Here is a 22401-nt window from a genome sequence, read left to right as displayed (position 1 = left end):
TCTGATAAAGGTCATCTTCTTTAAATATCGTCACCGTTCTCTGGGCGCTGTGTGGTCACCAGCCTTATTTGGAGATTATGTCAAAGGTCTGTATGAATGTGAGGCCGAGGCCAAATTTCAACAACCAAGGCCAACAACCCTGGGGAGTAGGTACCATCGTCATCCCCATTTTACAGATGGGGAAACTAAGGCTGAGGGATGTTGAAAGGAAGTGCCTAATGTCCCTAAGCAAGTGGCTGAAGCAGTTTGCTAAATCAGGGCTGTGGGAGCCCCAAGCCCACACTCCGTCAAGATTTCTCAAAGCCCTCCCAGACACTTTTTCACCGGTGCAGAATGTCAGCGCTGAGAGGACCACCCCAAAGCTTCTCTGCTTCCTGCCGTGGCCAGGGTCACACAACTACAGAAAGAGACCTGGGCTCTCCTGCTTCGCACTGCTACCTCCATTTGATCAGCTCCAGTTTTGTCCTCAGGGAAGGAAGAGTTTGGGGAAGCAGGGTCCTGGGCTGCCCTCCTTGGGGACTGAGACCAGGGGTCTGTGGATGCACTCAGGACTCAGACACAGAAGGCCAGGTTGGCCCTGGGCTTCCAGTCTCTGAGCTACTATTTTCTGTCTCTATGACCCTGGGTGGGTCACCTGCCCTTTGAGTCCCAGTCCCAATGGGAGTGATTGAGCCTCCTGCTGACCTCATGGGGTTGCTGTAGGATCAAATGAGATCATAAATGTGAAAGAGCTTTGTAAGCTCTAAAGTGCTGTTCGCTCAGAAGGTGGTTGCCAGCTTGGTGCCTCTCCCTTGCCCTTATTCTACTCAATGCTTGTCTTTCTCTAAAAAGAAACCAACAGCAGTTTACCAGAATGAGAAATAGAGAGGTGAGAGAGACAGAGGGAGAGAAAGAGAGTGATTTGAGGCAGTGTGATCTATGGAAAAGAACATGCATGCTGAAATCAGACAGCTCTGGGTTCTGGAGTTTGAATTCTGGTTAGGCTGCTCACCAGCTATATGATCTAGATGAGACACACAATCTACATGTCAGGGTTGTTACGGAATAGAAATAAAATAATATCACATGTTTAGCCCGGCATATAGTAAGAACTTGACAAATAGCAAAAACAGGGACACCTGGGTGACTCAGTCATTGAGCATCTGCCTTTGGCTTGGGTCATGGTCCCAGGGTCCTGGGATCGAGTCCCACATCGGGCTCCCTGCTCGGCGGGAAGCCTGCTTCTCCCTCTCCGACTCTTCCTGCTTGTGTTCCTGCTCTCGCTATCTCTCTCTGTCAAATAAATATATAAAATCTTTTTTAAAAATAGCAAAAACAAATACACATGTTAATAAAAAGCTCCAGAAGCGGGAGCCCTTGGGGTTCTAATCAAATACTAAGGCAATCATGCAGCACACACACTAACTGATGTTTGAACTCTTTGGCTGAGCCCAGGTTGGATGGGTCAAGGTGACAAAGGCGGCCAGGTGGTGGCACATGTGAGGACTGACACAGGTCAGCCTTGACTGCATACATCTGCCTGATCCAGAAACACGAACCTGTCCCACTCCCCCCAGCATCCTGGGGCAGTGACTGAGCTCAGGGGCTCAGGTCTCAAATCTGTGTGTGTGTGTGTGTGTGTGTGTGTGTATGTGATTGCGTGGTTCTGAAAGTCCCTTCCTGCCCTAACCGTTGGTGGAGCCACAAGGAGGACCTTTCAGAGGCAGCACATTCCAAGCTCCTCAGTCACTAACTTCTGCTTCGCGGCTGCAGAAACGTTCCGGGCCCCTGACCTCACCAGCTCCCACCCAGGGAGGCGAGGCGAGATTCCCAAGTGGCCACTGTGATTGCAGGAGTCCGGGGGCCCAGAGGTCTGAGAAACCAGGGCACTGTCCCTTGGCACCTTGTGTGAGCCTGGTTCAGTCACTTCCCTCCCTGAGCCCCAGAGAATGCCCACCTCTTGGGGCTGCAGTGAGGCAAATGGAGGCGATGGATGAGTGTGCTTGGCACACAGCAAGTTCTGTCAGTGCCCCTAGGATGTGAGGCGATGTTTATGTTTATGTGTTTCATTTTCCATTCACTTTTTATTTTTTTAAAGATGTATTTATTTATTTGAGAGAGAGAGATTGGGGGGATGGTGCAGAAGGAGAGGGAGAGAAATCCTCAAGCTGACTTCCCACTGAGCATGGAGCTCTACTCGGGCTCGATCCCAGGACCCTGTGATCATGACCTGAACTGAAATCAAGAGTCAGACACTTAACCCACTGAGCCACCCAGGCACCCCTCCATTCACTTTTTAAAAAAGATTTTATTTATTTATTTGAAAGAGAGAGGGAGAGAACAAGGGAGAGGGAGAAGCTGACTTCCCACTGAGCAGGGAGCCCGATGCAGGGCTCGATCCCAGGACCCTGGGACCATGACCGGAGCTGAAGGCAGCCGCTTAACCGACTGAGCCACCCAGCTGCCCCTCCATTCACCTTTTAAGTTGAAGTTTATTTATTTTATAAATGAGGTTGAAATTTACATAACATACAATCAACCATTTTAAAGCATAGACTTCAATAGAATTTTGTGCATTCACAATGTTGTGCAACCACCACTTCTCTCTCGTTTTCTAAACTTTTTTATTATACCAGAAAATCATCCCCTTCCCATGAAGAAATCACTCCCAATCGCATTTCCTGGGAACCACAAATCCTCTTTCTGTCTCTATGGATTTACCTATTTTGTACATTTCATATAAATGGAATCATACAATATGTGACCTTCTACATCTGGTTTCTTTCCCTTAGCATGTTTTCCAGGCTCATTTATGTTGTCTTATGTATAAATACTCTGTTCTTTTTTATTGCTGAATAATATTCTATTGTATGGATATACCACTATTTATTTATTCATAAGCTGATGGATATTTGAATGTTTCTCCTTTTGGGGTATTATGACTAATGCTGCTGTAGACATTTGTGTACAAGTTTTTGTGTGGACATATGTTTCATTTATTTTGGATATGTACCTAAGAGTAGAATTGCTGGCTCATATAGTTAATTCTCTGTTTCACCTTGTGAAAAACTGCCAGACTGTTTTACAAAGCGGTTGCACCATTTTACATTCCTACTGGCAGTGTTTGAGTGTTCTAATTTGCCCACATCCTTGCCAACATTTATTATTTCCGTTTTTGAAATGAAAGACATCCTCGAGGGTGTGATGTGGTATCTCATTGTGTTTTAATTTGCATTTCCTTAATAACAGATCATGGTCCTTAATGATGAATATATTTTCATGTGCTTTTTTGCTATTTATATATACTTTAGGGGCAAATGTTTATTCAAGTCCTCTGCCCATTTCTAATTTTTTTTTAAGTTGGCTCCATGCCTAATGTGGGGCTTGGACTCACAACCTGAGATCAAGAGTCCCATGTTATACGAACTGAGCCAGCCAGACACCCCTAATTGTTTGTTTTTTTTGTGTGTGTGTGGTTGTTGAATTATAAGAGTTCTTCAGGGCACCTGGGTGGCTCAGTTGGTTGAGCGACTGCCTTCGGCTCAGGTCATGATCCTGGAGTCCCTGGATCGAGTCCCGCATCGGGCTCCCTGCTTGGTGGGGAGTCTGCTTCTCCCTCTGACCCTCTTCCCTCTCGTGCTCTCTCTCTCTCTTCTTTCCCTCAAATAAATAAATAAAATCTTTAAAAAAAAAAAAAGAACAAACCATTTAAAAAAAAAAGAGTTCTTCATATATTCTGTCTAGCAAACCCTTATTTAAAATATGATCTGCAGATATTTTTGCCCATTCTGTAGGTTGTCTTTTCACATTTTTTCAGAACACCCTTTGATGCACAAAAGTTTTTAAAATTTTTATGAAGTCTAATTTCTGTTTTTTCTTTTTTTGCTCATTCTTCCAGTGTCAGAGCTATGAATCTACTGCCAAATTTGAACATTTACCCCTATGTTTTCTTCTAATTGTTTTATAATTTTGGTTCTTATATTTAGGTTCCTGCCTAAATTGAAGTTTAATATACATCTAGTGAAGTGCGCTCATCCAACATGTTCAGCTCGATGACTTGTTACGTGTATGTAAACCCGTGTAGCTACTGCCCTCATCATGATAGAGGACATTTCTAGCAGCTCCCAAGCTCCTTGTGGCCCCCCTCAATCACCACTCCCCACCCATGGGTACCACTATTCTGACTTCTAGCATCATTGATGACTTTTGCCTGTTCTTGAACTTCTTATAAACGGATGCGTCCTTCGGTGGCTGATCGCACTCATTTCTCCAGGATAAGTACCCAGGGGTGGAATTATTAGGTCACAGGGTACATGGGCCTGAGCTGAAGGCAGAAGCTCAACCGACTAAGCCACCCAGGTGACCCTTAAGTCATTTTAAAACATGATCTTTTTTACTTTGCCTTCTATTTTTAAATTTTTCATTGCATTTCTCTTTTACTAGGTAATACTTTTACATGCTTCAAGATCCAGAAGCTACACCAGGGTACACGGTGGAAACTACACTTCTTGTGTATCTTTTTTACCCAGAAGGTCGCCTGCTCTGCATCCTGTTTTCTCCTTGCTTTTTTGTTTTCTTGTATCTTGGAAATCCTTCCACGAAGTATATGTAGATCTGCCCCATTAAAAAAAAGGTCTACTTCGTTGGACTATATTTTACATTCAGTACCATGTATTGGTCGGTTGTGTGATCATTTTAGACACCTGTGAGCATGTTCAAATCAAGATATAGAACATTTCCACCCTCCCCCACCCCCGAAAGTTCTCTCCTGCCTCTCTGCAGTCATTCTCTCCCCCATCCCCCAGGAAGTCACTTATCTCAGTTCTATTGCCACAGGTCAGTTCGGTCTCTTTGGACTTTCACATCAGTGGAAGCCCATAGTTCAAGCTCTTTTGTGTCTGCCTTCTGTCTCACACCATTAGGTCTGAGACTCACCTGGATGTGCGGAGCAACAGCTCGCTCCTTTTGATTGCTGAGTCCGACCCCATTGCATGATGGACCAGTTTCTATATCCATTGTCCTGAATTAACTGAATATAAAGTTGAATGGAGCCAGCTGTGGGGGAGGTAGGGATGATTAAAGACTTGGTCTTGGCCCCAGGACACTTACAGCGCCGAGAGGTGATCAGACACTGAGGAAAACAGCCCTGGCAGTAGGCTGGCAATGCTGGGGGCCAGAGCTGGAGAGCTGGAGAGCACCAGGGGGCACTACAGGAAGCCCCAGGAAGGAAGGATTCCTTCCCACCAGGGGGAGGGCAGGCTTCCTGGCAGGGGAGTAGTTGAGGTTGGGGGAGCTGTTCTTGGGGTTGAAGTGGTTGGGCACAAAGGCCCGGGGACGCTGAGGTCCAGAGCATGTGGTGGAATGTGTGTTGGGCTGTGAGCTGGAAGGGTGGGCAGAGTGAGGCCTAAGCCAGGGTCCTTGAATGCCCCGCCAAGGAACTTGACTTGGGCTGGGAGACAAGGGGACTCCTGAGTGGTGTTTGAACAGGGAAGTGACCTGTGCCCAGTTCGCTGAGGCTGGAATCTAGGGAAGAGGGGGCTGGAGTCCCTTGTGGGAAGGTCTCCTGGGCCTGGCCCTCCAGGCTCTCAAGGTCAGAGGGAGTCATGTGGTGGGACCCGAGCAAGGAAGAGGTTGAGGTACAAGTGGGGAGTGGGCTGCTGTTTCCAGGGCCTACTGTTTGAGCATGCACAGGGACCTGTCCCTCTGCTGTCCTTTGAGGCTCATGCCACCCTGTTGCGATGGCAGGCCTGTCCCCATGAGGCAGATGAGGACCCTGAGGCTCCAGAGGAGAAAGGGGCTGGATTAAGCAGGAGTCAGGGACAGGGCTGCCGTGTCCCCACTCTTGTCCTGGGTTTCTCTCCCCGACCAGCCCCCTCTCCAGCCCAGGGCATCCTAGAGAGCATCAAAGACATGGTCCCAGCCACCTGCATCTCTGATCTGTTCTGCAGCCTCAGAACAGGCCAGCCCCTTTTCCTCTGGGAGCCTCAGTTTTCTCTTCTTGCAGGTAATTTACACACCGTAAGCCCTAAAACCAGAAGTTTCAGTGGAGATCCACCTGGGGGAGGGGCAGGGCAGAACCCAGGTCCCTCACCCCTGCTGCAACCAGCACAGCTTGGGGAAGCAGCAGAGGATAACCATAAGAGTTCTGGAGTCAGGTGGCCTGGGTTCGAGCCCCAGCTCAGCCGCTTTCTGGCTGTGTGACCTGGGCCATTCTCTTAACTTCTCTATGCCTCAGTCTCCTCATTGTGAAAATAATATAATGTCTGTACCTGCTTTTCAGGGTTGTTGGGGGAGTAAATGAGATTAGGTGGGGATAGCACAGGACTGGTTTCCTGTAGAAGGGCTCAGTAAGCATTAGCATGTTCGTGCCGTCGAGTTTTGTGCCTTGTGGACCGTTCCCTCTGCATGGAGGGCCTCGGGGTCCTGCTGTCAGTGCTCAGGACGGCTCTGCCCGCTCAGCCTCACCCCTTAGGTTTCTTGGAGCAGTTCCTGCTCCCTGCAGACCGAAGCCCAGGGCAGTTAGGGCCTGTCACCCAGTTCTTGGGCTCTCCTCATCGTCCTGGACCTGAGGCCTACCCCCACCCCTGGGCTCCAGGGTGCCAGATCCTCCTCCGGGCCAGGAGGGGGATGAAACGCTCATCCTGGGATAAAAGGCTGGCAGGCCGAGGCTGGGCCAGTAAACCACCCCACCCTTGCTGGGAGGACCTCTGGGCACCCATGTAAACTGAGTCATGGGGGGCGAGGGGGTGAGTCATGCGGCCTGTGAGTGGGAGCCAGATGGGGCAGAACTTGCCTGTGGAGGGCCTTTGGCCATGCCTCAAAAAGCCCCAACTCTCAGGGCCCCTCCAACACCCGGCAGGACCCCAGCCTGCCCGGCCGAGGGGCAGGGATCTGGAGGCTGGACTCAGAGGGCACACCCGTGCCCGTGTGTTCCTGCATGAGTGTGTATGTGTGGCTCGGGGAGGGGCGCCGGGCTGGCAGACCGGAAAGGGAGGCTCTGGCTCTGGAGGAAAGGATGGGGGTTTGGAAAGGAGTCAAAGCCTTAAGAGAGGAGATTTTGGCGGGAATGCTTCTCTGCCCTCTCCTGGCCTCTGGGGGTTTGACTGATTTTTTTCTCCCCCCTGCAGGACAAGCTTTCTCTTTCTAAGCCTGGGAGGAACCAGGGCCCAGTGGGTGACATGTCTGTCCTGTAGAGTTCCCAGGAGCCAGAGCTGCTCATTGACGGGGGACACAGCTCCCTGCCACAGGGGTGTGTACAAGCATTTTGGGGGAGTTGTGGGGGCTGCCAGAGTGTTTTTAGCCTTGACCATGGCCAAGTTACTTTACCTCTTCTGTCTGCAATTCCTTCCTCAGTAAAATGAGGGCTGTGAGGACCAAAATGCATTAATGCATGCAAACTGCTTGGAGGAGTGCCAGGTGCCGACTAGGTCATGCGCCCGTTCGCTCTTACTATCTGACCCCCAGCATCCACAACTAAACAAATGGGTGAGGGGAGGGGGCCAGGGCGCCCCTTGTGTGGCCATTGCTTTGGTTCCAGTCTCTGAGGTCATTCCCTGGGAAGCTGCCCCATACCCTGCCCCACTGCCTGACTCTGTCCCTCCGTCCAGCCGGCGGGGTGCAGCCTGATGTGTCCATCAGGCACACCAAATGGAGGGGGGGGGGCTTTCATGCCCTGGTGCGAAGCCAATAATCAAGGGAAAATGGGTTCAGTGGGTCTCTGGGCTGTGTGCCCTCAGGTTACCCCCTCAGTGTCTGCGGGATGCACGTCAGAGAAGTGGGGAGTTTCCCTCCCTGGATGAATCAGCTATGTGACCCAAGCCTCGTCCCTGCCAGGGCCCCTCCCAGTGGGCGGGAGTGGGGTGCAGTTGCCCTGCTGGGAAAATCCCCAGAACCTCACCAAAGCTCCGGCTAAAACTTTCTCCCAACTCAGCTGTTTCCTGTCTTCTCTGGCTCAGCCCCCTGGCCCCAGCTGAAATCAGGGGTCAGGTAGCTATTCTCTCCATTCCCCAGCCAGCCCCTCCAGAGCCTCCTCCCTGGGGTTTGGGGTCCACAGGACATGTGAGTGGGAGGAGGTAGATTGTGTGTGGGGGGGGTCTCCTTTCCCTGGTCTCAGTCATCCTCTATGTGGTTTTATAAAAGAGGGCTGAGCATAGCGGCTTCTCCAAGTTTACTCAGCCTAGCCCACCCTGGGCCTGGGCTGTTTCCTTACTCCAAAACGGGGCAGAATCCCCTGCCAGCCTGAGGGGGTGGATCCTGGGGAGTTCCTGGCCTGGGAGGGAAGCAGTCTTTACCATAGGCCTGGGAGATCCTTCCTGCCCAGGCAGGTTCAGTCACTGTACTCTCTGGGTCTCAGTCTCTCCATCAGTAAAATGGAAACCTTGGTCTTGGCCCAGTCTGTTCTCTCCAGCGGTTCTGAGGACCTAACTTGTGTGGTTTACAAGTCAGGTCCTAAGTCCTTGCCGGGGCTTATTTATCGTTGCATCTCCTCACTCTAACAGCACTTTCCTATAGTGGGGGGCTCAACAATGCCGTCAGGCACTCTGGTGTTGGAGGACCTGGATTCAAATCTTGGCTCTGCTACTTATGGCTTTGTAACCTGGAACCAATTACTGAACCTCTTTGGGCCTCCGTTTCCTTTTCTGCAAAACAGCAATAATAACAGAGCCAGGTGAGACTTCGATGAGATGATGGAGGGAAACACTCAGCACAGTGCCTCGCTCTTGTTATGAACGGAATGAGGAGACAGGCCCGGAGAGAGAGTGACTTTCATTCAATCACTCCTTTATTCAATAATGTTTATTTGGCACTTGTGCTAGGTCAGGTCCTATGCTGGACCCTGAAGACACCCTGCAGGATAAAGTGGAGCTACTGTCCTTGCGTCAGGGGGGCCCCAGACACACAGATGAGAGCCACAGCGGGGTGGGTGTTATGGGAGCTTGGGGTGTGGGTGAATGGGAAAGGACAAATCTCTGGGAGGATGGGCTGGTAGGTGTGACTTGTGTTCAGCCAGGAAAGCACATGAGGGTCAGGCACACCAAATGGGAGGCGACAGCATGAGCAAGACACAAAAGTGAGAAAGGCCAGCATGCCTGCAAGAAAACAACAGGCAGCTCATGCTTCTGGAACAAGAAGGGTGAAGCAGAGAATGAAGGAGAGGAGTCCAGAGGAACAGGTAGGGACTGGATTCGGATTGAAATTTGGATTCGGATTTTGGTTAAATTTATGGAGAGGTTGCTCTGGCCAAGCACTGTGCGAGGCTCTGGGGACAGGGCTGATTTAGATGTTGTTCTTGCTTTCACTAAGCCCCACAGTCTGGGCATATGGCTTAGGAACCAGCGAGAGATAGGCATCAATCAAGTGATTACATAAGTAACCTCCCGATCCTTGCTGAATGACAGGTGTTCAAGCAGAAGGAACATCCTGAGGCCCAGGGCTGCATGCCAAGGGGTGAAGGAAGTGCCATTTGGTTCCAGTGGGGTGAGCACAGGCAGGAAGGGGCACCTGAGGGAAGCTGGGGCTTGGCAGGGGTCTAGGGTCATGGCTGCCTCAGGAGAGTGGACTCTATATTGCAGGCTACAGGGAACCACGGAAGGGTTTTTTTTTTTTTTTTTTAAGATTTATTTGACAGAGAGAGAAAGAGCACAAGCAGGGGAAGCAGCAGACAGAGGGAGAGGGAGAAGCAGGCTCCCCACTGAAGAGAGAGCCTGATGCAGGGCTCTATCCCAGGACCCTGGGATCATGACCTGAGCCAAAGGCAGCCACTTCAACAACTGAGCCACCCAGGCGCCCCAACAGAAGGGTTTTGAGGAGGAGAGCTGGCTGTAGGGGGAGAGATGGGGTCGGTGGGAGGGAATGGGGCAGAGGAGGCAAGCTGCAGTGGTGTGAGAGAGAGAGAGGAGTGGGCTACGGCAGGGCCATGAGGATGGAAGAGAGAGGAAAGTGTGTGAAATGCTTTGTTAGGAAAGGAGAATCAGGGTGCTGTTGATACCACCTGGGCTGCTTTGCGGGACCCATCGGGGCCTGGCAGGATCCCCCCAAGCCTTGACCCAATTTGGTCAAGTGCAAAGCATTGCTTGTCTGAGGGAGGCAGGGCAATGGGCTCCAAGTCCGAGACCACCTAGCTCTGGGACTTCCCAGGGCTGGGCTGAGGGAACTCAGCCCTGGGGAAACTTGGGGTGAGGAGGAAGCTGGGGAGGGGGCTGAGCCAGCATCTCATGACTCACCCACTTCCACCCAGTCAACCCAGTGGCATCTCCGCTCCCCTGCTCCAAATTCCAATTTGGTGAGGCTGCTGGAGGCTGAGTCAGCTCCGGCACGGCACGAGAGCAGCGTCCCAAGGGGCTCCTTGCCAGAAACCCTGGCCTCCAATCAAGGCCAGGGCCAGGCACAGGGTTGGGGGATGTCGGAGCCAGACTCCCAGATTACAGTAGCCTAGTTGAGTGGTGCTGCCCACGATCATGTGAGTGAATGTGCCTTGTGGGTTGTGAAGAACTCATGGTGGGTGAGGCCCTGGATAACAGTCTGAGAGGAGGCAAGGGCCAGGGTGTTAAGTCCTACTCTGCCCAACTCACTGCATGACCCTGAGAGAACTTTTCCCTCTTGGCTTCTATTTCCTTGACCACACAATGGGACCAACATCTCCAAAGCAGGTTGTTGAGACTTATAAATGAGACGTATTGAGGTGCTATGCCAACTGTCCACTGGCCCAGGACAGTCAGGGTGGGAGAAGCGGGTCCAAACGCGGGAGCTTCCAGAGCTCCTTATGGTTGTGCAGGTTGTTTACTGCGCAAGGATGTCCAACCCAGGCTGCCGAAGTCTAGCCCATCCTCTGCTCACCAGACCCTATTCCCTAACCTAGAAATGCCAGGACCAAGAGGGTACTTTTCTCTAACGGACACAGATACACCCTGTGCTCAGACTTTGCTGGGTCAAGCCCCTGGATTTACGGGAAACCGCTGAGAAACTGACTCTGAGTCTTGGGCTGGAGGAGAAGCAGGACTGGCTTTGCAGAGGCTCTCAGCGAGGTTCCCAGCCTTGGCAATGAGGTGAATCTTATTACTGGGGGCAGTTAGGGGTGCCCACTTAGGGCAGAGAAGCAATCTCTCCTGGCCCTGCCTCTCCCCAGCAACCAAAGCAGGTAACCAGTATTTTAAAAAACACTCAAGACACAGACCCAAACTGGGTTTTATTGAAATGCCAGGAGCAGGCACATGTCAAAGTAGTAAAAGGAAGGAAGGAAGGTGGTGCAGGCAGTATGAGGTGGCAGGGAGGGGCAGGCCCCATGTCCATGGCCCTGGCATCCCTTCTCTCTGCCAAGGGCTGAGCGGGTACAATCACCCCCTCCCCCCCAACAAAACAGCATGCTTAGGCCTTGCAGGGCCTTTGCCCCTTGGACTGTGAAGGCTCCAAGAAGGACTGGAAGCACTAATTTTTCTCTCTTGTGAGGGAGGAGAAGGAAAAGATTCAGGAGGAGAGGGAGGTACAGCTGGGGGTGAGGGTGGCCAAGGAAGGCTCTCCTCCTGGGAATCTGTACCCAGCCTGTGGTCCTGGATGACAGAGGGGAGCAGCAGTGAAAAGAGAGGCTGAGGGTCCGGCCCTCAGGGAGCCAGAGCCTCCAGGTGGTGGGGACTCGAGAGTCAGCCCTGAACAGAGGGCAAGAGTTCAAAGGGATCGAAGATGCAGGCAGTTCCCAATTGGCGTAGTCCTCAGAGCTAGAGGGCTCAAACTCCTTGGGACAAAGAAGAGGAAGCTCGGAGGATCCATCCCTAGCAGGGAGCCGGGGGCGGGGGGGGGGAAGGGGCAGAAGGTGGTGTCCCCCAGTTGGCCACACTAGGTTAGTTCCACATTGTTGGCGCGGTCCAGCACACGGGAGCCGCGGGTACTGCCCCCCAGCTGAAAGCGGCTCTCATAGAGCGTGGGGCAGAGGTGCCACCGGTTGGCCCGGTAGATGCCCAGGTAGGTGTAGACGTCAGGCTTGTAGGTGAGCAGGCACTTAATGCCTGCCGCACGGATGGCAGCATCTGCCTCCAGTACACCCAAGCGGTCCGTAAAGTCATCCGTGTAAACACAGATGACTTGGCGCCCACCCTCCCTGGCCCGTGGGCTCACCTTGGCCACCTGAAGCCGGCCCTCGACCACAGCCCGCGCAATGCCAGCCCAGGCATGGTCCAGCTTGAAGCCAGGTGCCAGGTGTATCAGCCACTTGCCAGAGAGCACATGATGGGTGATGGCCAGCTGGCGCAGGGTACTCGGTGTGATGGGCCGCCCGCTGGTCTGCAGAGCTTCCCAGGCTGCCTGCAGGCCCTGCACATCACCCGAGTTGGGGACATAGCCCTGCCCATATGCTGCAATCCAGCCCACAGGCTCAGAGTTGGGCGAGCCAGGGTCCCCATAGCGAGTAACCTGGGATGGTGGGTACTTGGCCAACCAGGCATCCAGCTCGGCAGCAGGTGTGGTTCGGGCATCAAACACCAGCCAGGGGTCCATGTCAGCTGCCATGGCCTCTGCGGCCAGGTGCTCAGCAGTGAAGCCATCCTCACGGCCGCCTGGAGAGTCCTCCTCCTCCATCTCTTCACCTGGCTCCATCCTGCTGTGAAGGAACGGAGTTAGGGCAGGCCCAGGACACATCGACAGTTTGCTGGGCCGTACCAGGTGCAGCCAATGGGCTAAACTCGGTGGCCTTGGGCAAGACTTAACGTCCCTGCCTCAGTTGCCTCACCTTTACAGCGGACAACTGTTCCTGTCCCCTAGAGTTGTTGAGCATTAAACGCCTAAGGTGGAATAAGCGCTGCATAAAGGTTGTTGCTGATCTTATTACCACTCTCCCCGATTTACAGACCAGAAAACTGAAGCTCGGAGAGAAGTGACTTACCCAAGGTCACACCTGCAACGAGTGACAAGGCCGAAATGTGAATTCAGGTGTGGGAGCAACCAGCCCCGCTACACCTCCTGGCCCTGCCAATACCTGGCAAGAACCCCGAGCGCTGGGATTTAACGGAGGGAGGCAAAGAAGCGCACGTTCGCGCAGCATCGAGGCAGGCCCAATAGGGCCACACCTTCGAGGATGGAGCTGTCGGGCCCACTTGAAGACGAGCACACTGATGCCCACAAAGGGCAGTGACCAGTCCAAGGCCAATGGGGCGGTGGCCGGCCTGGAACCCAGGCTTGTTAGAGCCTACGAAAGCGCCAGCTTCGGGCCAGTCGCGCCCGCCGCCATTAGCGCCCACAGCCCGGGCCGCGCCCCCGCCCAGCCCTGCCCTGCCCTGCCCCCTCCCGCAGCCCCGCCGTCACCTCCGGCCTTCGCCGCGCTCGGCGCCGGCCCAGCCCCGCGCCCGGCTCCGCTCCTGCCGGGGCTCTGCGCCGCCTGCGCCGCCGTCGCCTCCGCCGCGCCCCGCCCCCGCCACGGCTGCCGCCGCCGCCATCTTAGCGCCCGCCGTCTCAACAACAACTTTATAGACAAGCGCAGCACGGGGCGGGGCCACCGGGCCGGGCGGCCGCGCCGCGGGGCGGGACCTGCGAGGGGAGGGGCTGACCCCGGGGGCGGGGCCGTCGGGGACCCGGGGCGGGGCGGGGCTTCGGGGGCGGGGCTAACGTTCGCTCTCCTAAGCTTGGGGGCCGGCGGGAGTGGCGGTCCGGTCCCGGAGCGACGCTCACCGCCAGGGAGGCTCCAAGGGGAGGGCACTCCGGCCCTGCGAGCGACGTCCTGACCGGCGGCGCTAGGACCCCGTGGGGAGCGGCGGGGGCGGAGCAGGCGGCACCAGGACCCGGGGGAACCGCGGCAGGCGGGTGGCGAGCAGGCCCGGGGGCCGGGAAGCTGCGGGCGGCGGCGCTGGGCCCGGCGCGGCTAGAGAGGCCCTGAGATGCCGAGCAAGAAGAAAAAGTATAACGCGCGGTTCCCGCCGGTGAGCACGTGGCCGGGTCCGGGAGGCCCGGGCCCGGCTCTCGGGAGGCCCGGGCCCAAGCCGGGCTGGGGGGTGGGGGACGTTGGGCGCATCGCGGTGTTCGGGGGCACGGGCGCCCCGCCCCCTTCCGTGCTCCCCGCGTCCGTGCCCCCCGCCCCCTTTCTCCCGGGATACCCTCTCTCGGTCCGCCCTCCCCAGCACCCCTTTCTGGGACGGAGGTGACAGGGTCCGAGTTTTCTGCCCCCTCCCCAGGCGCGGATCAAGAAGATCATGCAAACTGACGAAGAAATTGGGAAGGTGGCGGCGGCAGTGCCTGTCATCATCTGTATCCTGTCGGGGCCTGGCCAGGTTGAGGGACGTGGGGTAGGGAGGGAGCCCGGGGTCGCCTTGTTTAGGCTGGGGATCCCCCACCCGTGTTCTCCTTGACGCTCCTCAGCCCGGGCGCTTGAGCTGTTCCTGGAGTCGCTGTTGAAGAAGGCTTGCCAGGTGACCCAGTCCCGAAATGCCAAGACCATGACCACATCCCACCTGTGAGTGGCCTGGGAGCTGGTTGGGCCCAGTGGGACCCTGCCCCAGGAGTTCACACACTTAGGGGAGGTGGGAGGCTGCTGGGAGACCAGCAATGCCTCAAACACTGGTTGGTTTGAAGTGGGGGAGGAGGGGTTGGGTGGTCTAGCCAGGCGGAAAGGTCCGGTAGTGGAGATGGGGTGGAGGTTTTCCAGGCTCTATTCTGACATCCAGAGACCCTTGCTGTCCCTTGCTGAGGGCCCAGACATCTGGCCCCCGCCTGAATGCTGTCTTCTCCCCTCCCCGCCCCCCTTCCAGGAAGCAGTGCATTGAGCTGGAGCAGCAGTTTGACTTCTTGAAGGACCTGGTGGCCTCTGTGCCTGACATGCAGGGAGACGGGGAAGACAACCACATGGACGGGGACAAGGGTACCCGCAGGTGGGGAGCCAGGGCCAGGTGTCCAGGCAAGGAAGGCCAAGGCCACTGGGGCTGGGGGTGGTTGGGGGGTGGTCAGGGAGTGGTGAGATCTCTGGGCAGATGGACTGTACCTTCCCGAAGGGGCCGGAAGCCAGGAAGCAGTGGCCGGAAGAATGGTGGGATGGGAAGCAAAAGCAAGGACAAGAAGCTGTCAGGGACGGACTCGGAACAGGAGGTGAGTGAGGCCCCCAGCCTGCTGCCCTACCCCATGGTGTGGAGCAGGCAGTCTTGCATCAGGCCTTGCTGGCTGGACACCTGGTCCCATCCTCACCTATGGTTTTTTGTAAATTGGGGCTATAAAGATCAGGCTATAGAGATCAGTCATCTGTCCCTGCCACTCCCAGGGGTCTAGGTTCTACAGTCATGGGCTCATGCTTTTCTTGTCCTCTCTGACCCCTGCCTTGCTCCCAGGATGAGTCTGACGACACAGACACTGATGGGGAAGAGGAGACATCACAGGCCCCACCCCAGGCCAGTCATCCCCCTGCCCACTTTCAGAGGTAAGCAGTTCAGTGGTACCAGAGGGGGCTAGCAGACTCCGAAAGGCTGACTTGTCTTTCTTGTCCTTCTGGCCGATTTGGGGGACGGGGCGGGGGGTGGGAACTGAGCATGGCTTAATGGCAGGAGATTGTTCTCAGAAGGTCTCCTCCTCCACCCGCACCCAGCCCCATTGGATGGGGCCTGGGCAGGAGCTGTGTGACCTGCTCTGGGTCCTTCCCTTCTCTGAGCTTGGCTGCCCCTTGGTACAGAGGGCCATGGGCTCCATGCTCATGGGGGTGGGGTAGGGCTCAGTGGGCACAAATGGGCACCGGAGAGGGGCCTGATCTTTCTCTCCTGTTTCTGCCCTGCAGCCCTCCGACACCCTTCATGCCCTTCACCTCGACTCTGCCTCTGCCCCCAGCACCCCCGGGCCCCTCAGCTCCTGATGCAGAGGATGAAGAAGACTATGACTCCTAGCGCCCTCTGCCCCCCAGGCCATGCCCCCTTTTAGTTGGTTTTAGTTGCTCTGGGGGGAGGAGAGAAGATAGAGCTGTTCTTAAATTTATTAAAAAATTAATAATAAAAGGGAACACCAGTGTCTGTCCCAGCCTATGTCCAGGGCTCCGTGGCCACCTTCCCATCCATCCACCTGCTTTCCCCATGCTGAGCTGAGGCCAGGAGCGGTGGCGGGCAGGGCAGCACCTGAGTGAAGGGAGGACCCAGAGGCCACTGTTCTGCCCGGGTAGGAGCAGGGGTGCTGACAGAATGAAGGTAGGCAGAGCGGTGGTGTAGGGCCGGAGCCAGGGGTGCTGGTTATGCTGGGGGACAACCTGTTCCGTTGTGCCGTGTGACCCCGGAGAGGTTCCTGTTTTTCTTCGAGTGGCCGCTTACCTCTCCGGTGGAGACTCTTCTGACCGCTCTGGCCTGCTGCAAAGGGACAGATGGGACAAATAATGGGAAGAGGCCTTGAAAACTGCAGAGCTCGGTGCCTGGTGCCATGAAGGGCATGTGGAAAGGGGCAGTGGGAGCAGAGGTAGGTGGGACTATCGAGGGCCTCAAAGATGGGTTTTCAAGTAGGATAGTGGCCCTGGTGATAGGTCCGCCCCCATTTCTAAGCAGACCCTCGAACCGTGGGGCCCTCAAGGCAGACGTGTGCCTTCAGGGAGCCGGGGCTCGGTGAGGCTGGGCAGGAGACATGGCGGCTGTGGGCAGACTTGAGGTGCGAGTTACCAGTAGACTCAAGGGTGCCGTGAACTGATTGGCTGTGGGCTGAAAGGGAGGGAAGCCTTCGGCACTGCCAGCTTTTTTTTCTGCAGCGACTTGGGCAGGGGCCGTTTTCCAGCTGGAGGACACAGAGAAAGAGCAAGATTAGGTGTCAGGGTCGCAGCTTGGGCTGTGGCGAGTTTTGGGTGCCCGAGAAGCTGCCGAGGGGAGGCGTAGAACGGGCTCTGGAATATTAGGGGCCTGGAGACTTGTATGAGCCTTGAGAGTAGGTGACCTCGCCCCAGGGAGAGAGGGTAGGGCCTGGGCAGGCCACCAAAGGAGACTGAAGAGCAGCCACACCCAGCCCCCCCCCCCCCCCCCCCGGAGGGAGAGGTCAGCTGTCAGAACAGCTCGCAAGCTTTAGGGAAGGCTTGGCAGGTGTTGACAGCGGGGAGCTGGAGGTGAGAAACGGAGGGGAGGGGAGGCAGCGCTCAGGGCTGAGAAGCAGAGACAAGAGCTGTGGCTCAGAGCGAGGACAGAGGGACAGTTTTGGGTTTTGATTTTGAAGATAGCAGAAAGGCAGGCTGTAGCGAAGGAGGAGACTGAAGGACGGGAGGGAGATGGATGCAGTGAGGTGAGCTTGCCTGAGGCTGACCCCAGCCGGACCAGGGCGAGGCGGGGGACGATGAGAGGGTTTGGCAGGGGCACTGAGGTATTCAGTTTTGATGCCACAGTGTCTTTGGGGCATAGGAGGCCAGGCGGCAGGTGTGGATGGGCCCGGGCATCTGGAGCCGAGGGGCACCTGAGTCCTGTCTGCCTCTGCCGTGGTTATAGAGCCCCTTGCTGTCTTTTGGGGACCATCTCTCTTCTACTCAACCTGTAGTGTGTGCAGCTGAGCCCACTCCCTGGGGTTTAGGGGTGGGGACATCGCACCACGTACTCTGGCCACAGTGAGCGATGGAGGCTGGGTTATGACCCTAAGGGGCCAGCCAACACGCCTGAGCCCTTGGGACTTTAGGGGGGACCGTTGGGGACAGGTCTTGACAAGATGGCTAGCTTTGCCATGGCCCTGGAGGCAGCAGAGAGCCCTGGTGAGGGTGACGGTGGCCACCCTGGGGTAGCAAAGCTGACAGAGTGTAGGCTGGGTGCTGCTGGCAGCCGGTTCCCACCCCGACGGGTGAGCCTGACTGAGAATGGAGTCGGTGCAGGAGAGCCAGGGGCCTCAGAGGTACCCGTTTCTGATGACCCCGGGACCCAGGCTTTCCTGAACCCTGTATGCCTTGGACTTCTTAGTCACATGAGCCAATAAACATTTCTCCCCCTCGAAGCCAGTTGGCTTTTGGTCACTCGTAACTGAGAGAGCGCTGGCTGACGGGGACCACGAGCAGGAGGTGGTCCCCAGCGGCCCAGGAGCAGGACGGGCAGTCTTCTCCCCCGAGTCTGGGGAAGGTGGGTGCCGGGCCCACGGAGCCGATGGCATGCCACGCAGGTGTGATGGGTGGGTGGGCGTGGGAGCGGAAGAGACCCTTGGAGCCGGGGGCTGGGCTGTGTCCAGAGGTGAGGTTCTGAACTGAGAAGGCGCAGAGTGACAAGGCTGGGATGACTGGGGAAGGCAAGGAGGCCGGGAGCAGGCCTCCAGGCAAAAGACTTGAGGAGGCACAGGTGAGGGGGAGACACCCAGGAGCCGCTGGCCTGCGTCTCTGTGTTCTAGGCCCGCTTCTTCGGCCTGGGCGGTGGGCTGATGAGCGTGACCTGGGTGCATGAACCAGGCCCTGGGTTTAAATCCTGACTTTTCCATTTGCTGGCCTGGAGTAAGTTCTATAGCTTCTCTGTGTCTCAGTTTTCTCATCTGTAAAATGGGGCTAGGGATTACCTGTGTTAGTATTATATATGCTGTATGTACTAGTTATTAGTTAGGGCAAAGGGCTGACTTAAACTCAAAATACATAGGCTCAAATGCAGTGGATGTTTCTTGCTTGCTCATGTGAGACTCATAATGGGGTTCATCTGATCAGTGACAGTGCTTCTCCAAGAGGGACTTCAGGGCCCAGGCCCCTTCCATCTTGGGGCCCCATCGTTTTCAACCCATGACTTTCAAGGCCAGTGAGGAAGGGACAAGCTTGTAGCCCACAGAGGTGTTTTGGGGCCAGGGCTGGAAGTGGCCCCATCGCCTCTTCACTTCCTACTGGACCTGTCACAAGGTCCCACCTGAGGGAGGCTAGGAAAAGTGGTCTAGCCAACCGGTGTGACCGACTGGCTGGTTCTGCCGCAGGACCTCACAGGCCTTTGGGAAGGGCCTGACCCAGCCTTCGCCAAGTGTTAGGAGTGCAGCCTCCCGAGTGAGGGCAGGGGCCCCGGGGAGACGGTACCCCTGACTGGGCCTCTAGGTGCATCCTGGGAAGGGGAAAGATGGCTGTGCCCGGTGGGCACCCCTGGGCACCAGGAGCCGGCGGCTTGTCAACATTCCATCTGCAGAGCTCTGTCTGGGCCCGGATGATTTTCTCCCTTCTCTATTTCCATCAGGGGGCCTCGGAGCCTTGCGCCAAGTCCTATCTGAATGCCTCAGCCCAGCTTTGGCTCCACCCCGGGGTGTAAGTGCGACCAGTGTGTGAAATGGCCCGCGGCTTCTGAGGCAGCCTGGCCACCAGGCGCTGCCCCCCTCAGGTGAAAGTTACAGACCCACCCCTCCTTGCCAAGTGCAGAGGCCCCCTCCATAGCGCACCTGAGGATTCGTTCAGCAAACGTTCCTTGAGCACCCAACATCCTCACTCAGCAGGGAGAGGAGAGGCCACCATCACCCCCCGGGGAGCCGGAAACAGCGTGCAATCGCGGGGGGCTGGAGACGAGGCTAGTGGCACCAGAGCTCACACTGCTGGTGGGAATCTCAGATGCTGCGAGCACCTTAGAAAATGGTTTGGCAGCTTCTTGAGTCTGTTGACCTACGCTTCCCTGCGCGCATGATTCCATTTCTAGGCACATGTCCCCCGACAGACGCATACAGGAATGTTCATAGCCCCCAGCCAGGGACACCCCAAGTGCCAGCAGCAAGGGCATGAATAAAGAAATGATAGAATATTGGGCAATAGCAGAGGCATAGAAAAGCACTAACCATCGTTGCACACATCACGGGTGGATCTCGTAGACATTCTGTTGAGCAAAAGAAGCTGAACGCAGGACTACACGCTATGATCGAACTCATTCAAATGATGCACAGGAGCGGGCAGTGGGAGGCAGTATGATGTTACCACAGGGGGTACGGGCTGGCTGGGAGGGGGCGCAAAGGAGCCCTCTGGAAATGTTTCACCACTTGAACTGGGTGGTGATTGTATATAAAAATACATTAAAGCCTCACGTTTAAGATGTACATTTTTATGATAACCTCATAACAATTTTATCTATCTATTGGGAACCCATGGCCTGCTAGGTAGTGACGATTATGTGTGTTCTCGGAGTTTATTTCTGATGGGTGGAAAGAGACAATTAGGAAGACAAATAGTATGTCAGATGGTGGTACGTGCCCTGGGGAAAATAAAGCATAATTAGGGAGGAGTCGGGAGTCCTGGGGCAGGAAGGGTGCCCCCAACCATCCCATACAGGGTTCAGGGGAGACTCTGCCAGGGTGAGATTGGAGTAGAAAAGCCCATTAACTGAGGAGAGGGCTCCAGGCAGAGGGACAGCGAGGGCAAAGTCCTGGAGGATGGCAATTTGATCCTGTCAGGTTTCCCTATGGGCTCCCCTGGCTCCCATAACCTCAGCCACCACCCAGGAGCCTGATTTAGGAGCCACCAGCCCTGCACTTGGCCTGACATGGCTGGGGGGTGTTTTTGTGGCAGCCTCTCAGGGCCTCAGAAGCTTCCCGAAGGGGAAGAAGGTAGTGGTATGAGCACAGGAGGAGCTCGTATCCACACCTGCCCTGTGCGGGGAGCGGGGGGGCCGGTAGGGGGGAAGGAGAAGGGAGTTAATGGTCTCCTCCTCTCACCCGAGGGCCATCCTTTCTCAGGTGCAAAAGTTTTGGCTCTAGGACATGGAGGGAACCAACTTCCTGCTGTTCCAGGCCATGGGCACAATGGCAGGGGGATGACACCTGCAACCCAGATGCCCCTCTCCTTGGGCAGAGCCTTTGGGAGAGTAAAGGGGGGCCAGTGGAGTCCTTGTAGCGGAGTCCTTGTAGCTGGGGAGTGGGGCAGGAGTTGGGTGACCCTCACCTCCTTTCATCGAGTGAACTCTATTCTGAAATCATGTCCTTCCTATTTTCTGTGCATGTGTATGTTCAAATGTCATTAAAAAAAAAATGGAACGAGGACTAAGATCTCTGCACCCACCCCAGTAATTGGAGAGCTGCAAAGGAAAACCCAAGATCCCACATGGCACCTGCCAGACTGGCGAGAATAGGAAGCCACATAAACAAGGGAGCTGGTAGGGAGCTGGTAAATGGAAGTCTGATGCTTTTGGTGGGAGTCAGGAGGTTTGAAAGGGCAGTTTGACACCTACGTGCCCCCCGGCAGGTCCACTCCTGGGTAAAAGCTCTCGCAAATGGATGTGTCCTTGGGATGGTTTGAGGTGCTGAAGAACCAGAGGCTAAGTGTCAGCAGTGTGGACAAGGCTTAAACACACAGTGTTGCATGAAAAACAGAAGAATACAGAACCAGATCCTCAGCAGAGCCATGTTTATGGAAACTAAAAACAGAGAGGAGCAGGACAATCTTGTATATTCCTGCCAATTACTCTGTGACTTGCGGCAACTGATGGAAGGTCTCTCTGCTTCAGTTTTCTCATCTATAAAGTGGGGACAACAGTAGCAACTCCTTCAGGGACAGGTGATGATGAAGTGGGATTTGCTACATTAAGTGCTTAGCAAAGTGCCCAGCACAGAGTGTGAAGTAAATGGTGCCTCCCGTCACTGATGCATATGGGGCTCAAAGCCTAGAAAGCAGATTGGAAGGGCATGCGTCAAACACAAGAGTGGGGAGGGGGGCTATGGGATGCTGGAAGAGGATTGGGGATGGGCCGAAGGGAAAGCTCATTTCAAAGGGAGGCTTTTTTGGGACGCGGTGATGCGCGGAGTGCCCCAAACCAAGGAGCATGGGCTGCTCCTGTCTATGCTCCCAGGTTTATTTTTTTAAAAGATTTTATTTATTATTTATTTAAGAGAGGGAGAATGAGAGAGAGAGCAGGAGAGGGGGGAAGGTCAGAGGGAGAAGTAGACTCCCCGCCGAGCAGGGAGCCCGATGCGGGACTCGATCCCGGGACTCCAGGATCATGACCCGAGCCGAAGGCAGTCGCTTAACCAACTGAGCCACCCGGGCACCCCTGATTTTAACAGAAGATATTGCCAATTGTTATCTTCCCAAATGAGCTAAACCCACTTATCTTCCTAGACAGTGTCTCATAAGGACAGGAAAACGGTGGCCCTGCAGTGTTTATGGGATCATGTATGTTTCTATCATTCATTCACTCAACAAATATTTCTGAGCCCCTGTTCTGTGCCAAGCCCTGTTCTGGGCTCTGGGGAAGAACACACAAAAGATTTTTTTAAAACCATTTTATTATTTATTTATTTATTTATTTATTTATTTTTAAGATTTTATTTATTTATTTGATAGAGACACAGCGAGAGAGGGAACACAAGCAGGGGGAGTGGGAGAGGGAGAAGCAGGCTTCCCGCCGAGCAGGGAGCCCGATGTGGGGCTCGATCCCAGGACCCTGGGATCATGACCTGAGCTGAAGGCAGATGATTAATGACTGAGCCACCCAGGCGCCCCTGATTTTATTTTATTTACTTCTTAGAGAGAGAGAGACAGAGCACCGGCAGGGGGGAGGGTGGAGGGAGAGGGAGAAGCAGGCTCCCCGCTGA

The 22401-nt window shown here is 55.1% G+C and overlaps 2 protein-coding genes across 6 annotated transcripts; one reads left to right on the top strand and one right to left on the bottom strand.

Moving 5' to 3' along the window:
* Positions 1-11147: 11147 nt before the first annotated feature.
* Positions 11148-13424, bottom strand: CUNH11orf68 (chromosome unknown C11orf68 homolog). Of its 4 annotated transcripts, none has more exons than XM_028118400.2 (2): positions 13270-13424; positions 11148-12568 (listed from the first exon to the last, which is right to left on the bottom strand). In XM_028118400.2, the coding sequence occupies exons 1-2, from the start codon at positions 13398-13400 to the stop codon at positions 11809-11811; spliced, it is 891 nt and encodes a 296-aa protein (XP_027974201.1). In that variant the 5' UTR covers positions 13401-13424; the 3' UTR covers positions 11148-11808. The 4 variants fall into 4 exon arrangements, with proteins under 4 accessions (XP_027974201.1, XP_027974202.1, XP_027974203.1 ...); XM_028118401.2 differs by having other exon boundaries at positions 11148-12565; XM_028118402.2 differs by lacking the exon at positions 13270-13424 and adding an exon at positions 12851-13219.
* Positions 13425-13569: 145 nt separating this feature from the next.
* On the top strand, positions 13570-15939 carry DRAP1 (DR1 associated protein 1). Of its 2 annotated transcripts, none has more exons than XM_028118415.1 (7): positions 13570-13880; positions 14133-14205; positions 14317-14410; positions 14706-14825; positions 14946-15039; positions 15276-15364; positions 15716-15939. In XM_028118415.1, the coding sequence occupies exons 1-7, from the start codon at positions 13839-13841 to the stop codon at positions 15819-15821; spliced, it is 618 nt and encodes a 205-aa protein (XP_027974216.1). In that variant the 5' UTR covers positions 13570-13838; the 3' UTR covers positions 15822-15939. The 2 variants fall into 2 exon arrangements, with proteins under 2 accessions (XP_027974216.1, XP_027974215.1); XM_028118414.1 differs by having other exon boundaries at positions 14925-15039.
* The last annotated feature ends 6462 nt before the right edge of the window (positions 15940-22401 follow it).

Source organism: Eumetopias jubatus, unplaced genomic scaffold, assembly GCF_037043125.1.
Source record: "Eumetopias jubatus isolate StellerSeaLion01/CBP00866 unplaced genomic scaffold, mEumJub1_p1.0 scaffold_13, whole genome shotgun sequence".
Taxonomy (NCBI): Eukaryota; Metazoa; Chordata; class Mammalia; order Carnivora; family Otariidae; genus Eumetopias; species Eumetopias jubatus.
This window is presented reverse-complemented; position numbering and strand designations above follow the sequence as displayed.

Excerpts from the sequence above, each read along its gene's own strand:
- CUNH11orf68 (XM_028118400.2), bottom strand. The coding sequence starts at position 13,400 with ATGGCGGCGGCGGCAGCCGTGGCGGGGGCGGGGCGCGGCGGAGGCGAC. Across the intron at positions 12,569-13,269 it reads GAGCGCGGCGAAGGCCGGAG|CAGGATGGAGCCAGGTGAAG; the intron begins GTGACGGCGGGG and ends GTTCCTTCACAG.
- DRAP1 (XM_028118414.1), top strand. The coding sequence starts at position 13,839 with ATGCCGAGCAAGAAGAAAAAGTATAACGCGCGGTTCCCGCCG. Across the intron at positions 14,826-14,924 it reads GGGGACAAGGGTACCCGCAG|ATGGACTGTACCTTCCCGAA; the intron begins GTGGGGAGCCAG and ends ATCTCTGGGCAG. Across the intron at positions 15,365-15,715 it reads CCCCCTGCCCACTTTCAGAG|CCCTCCGACACCCTTCATGC; the intron begins GTAAGCAGTTCA and ends TCTGCCCTGCAG.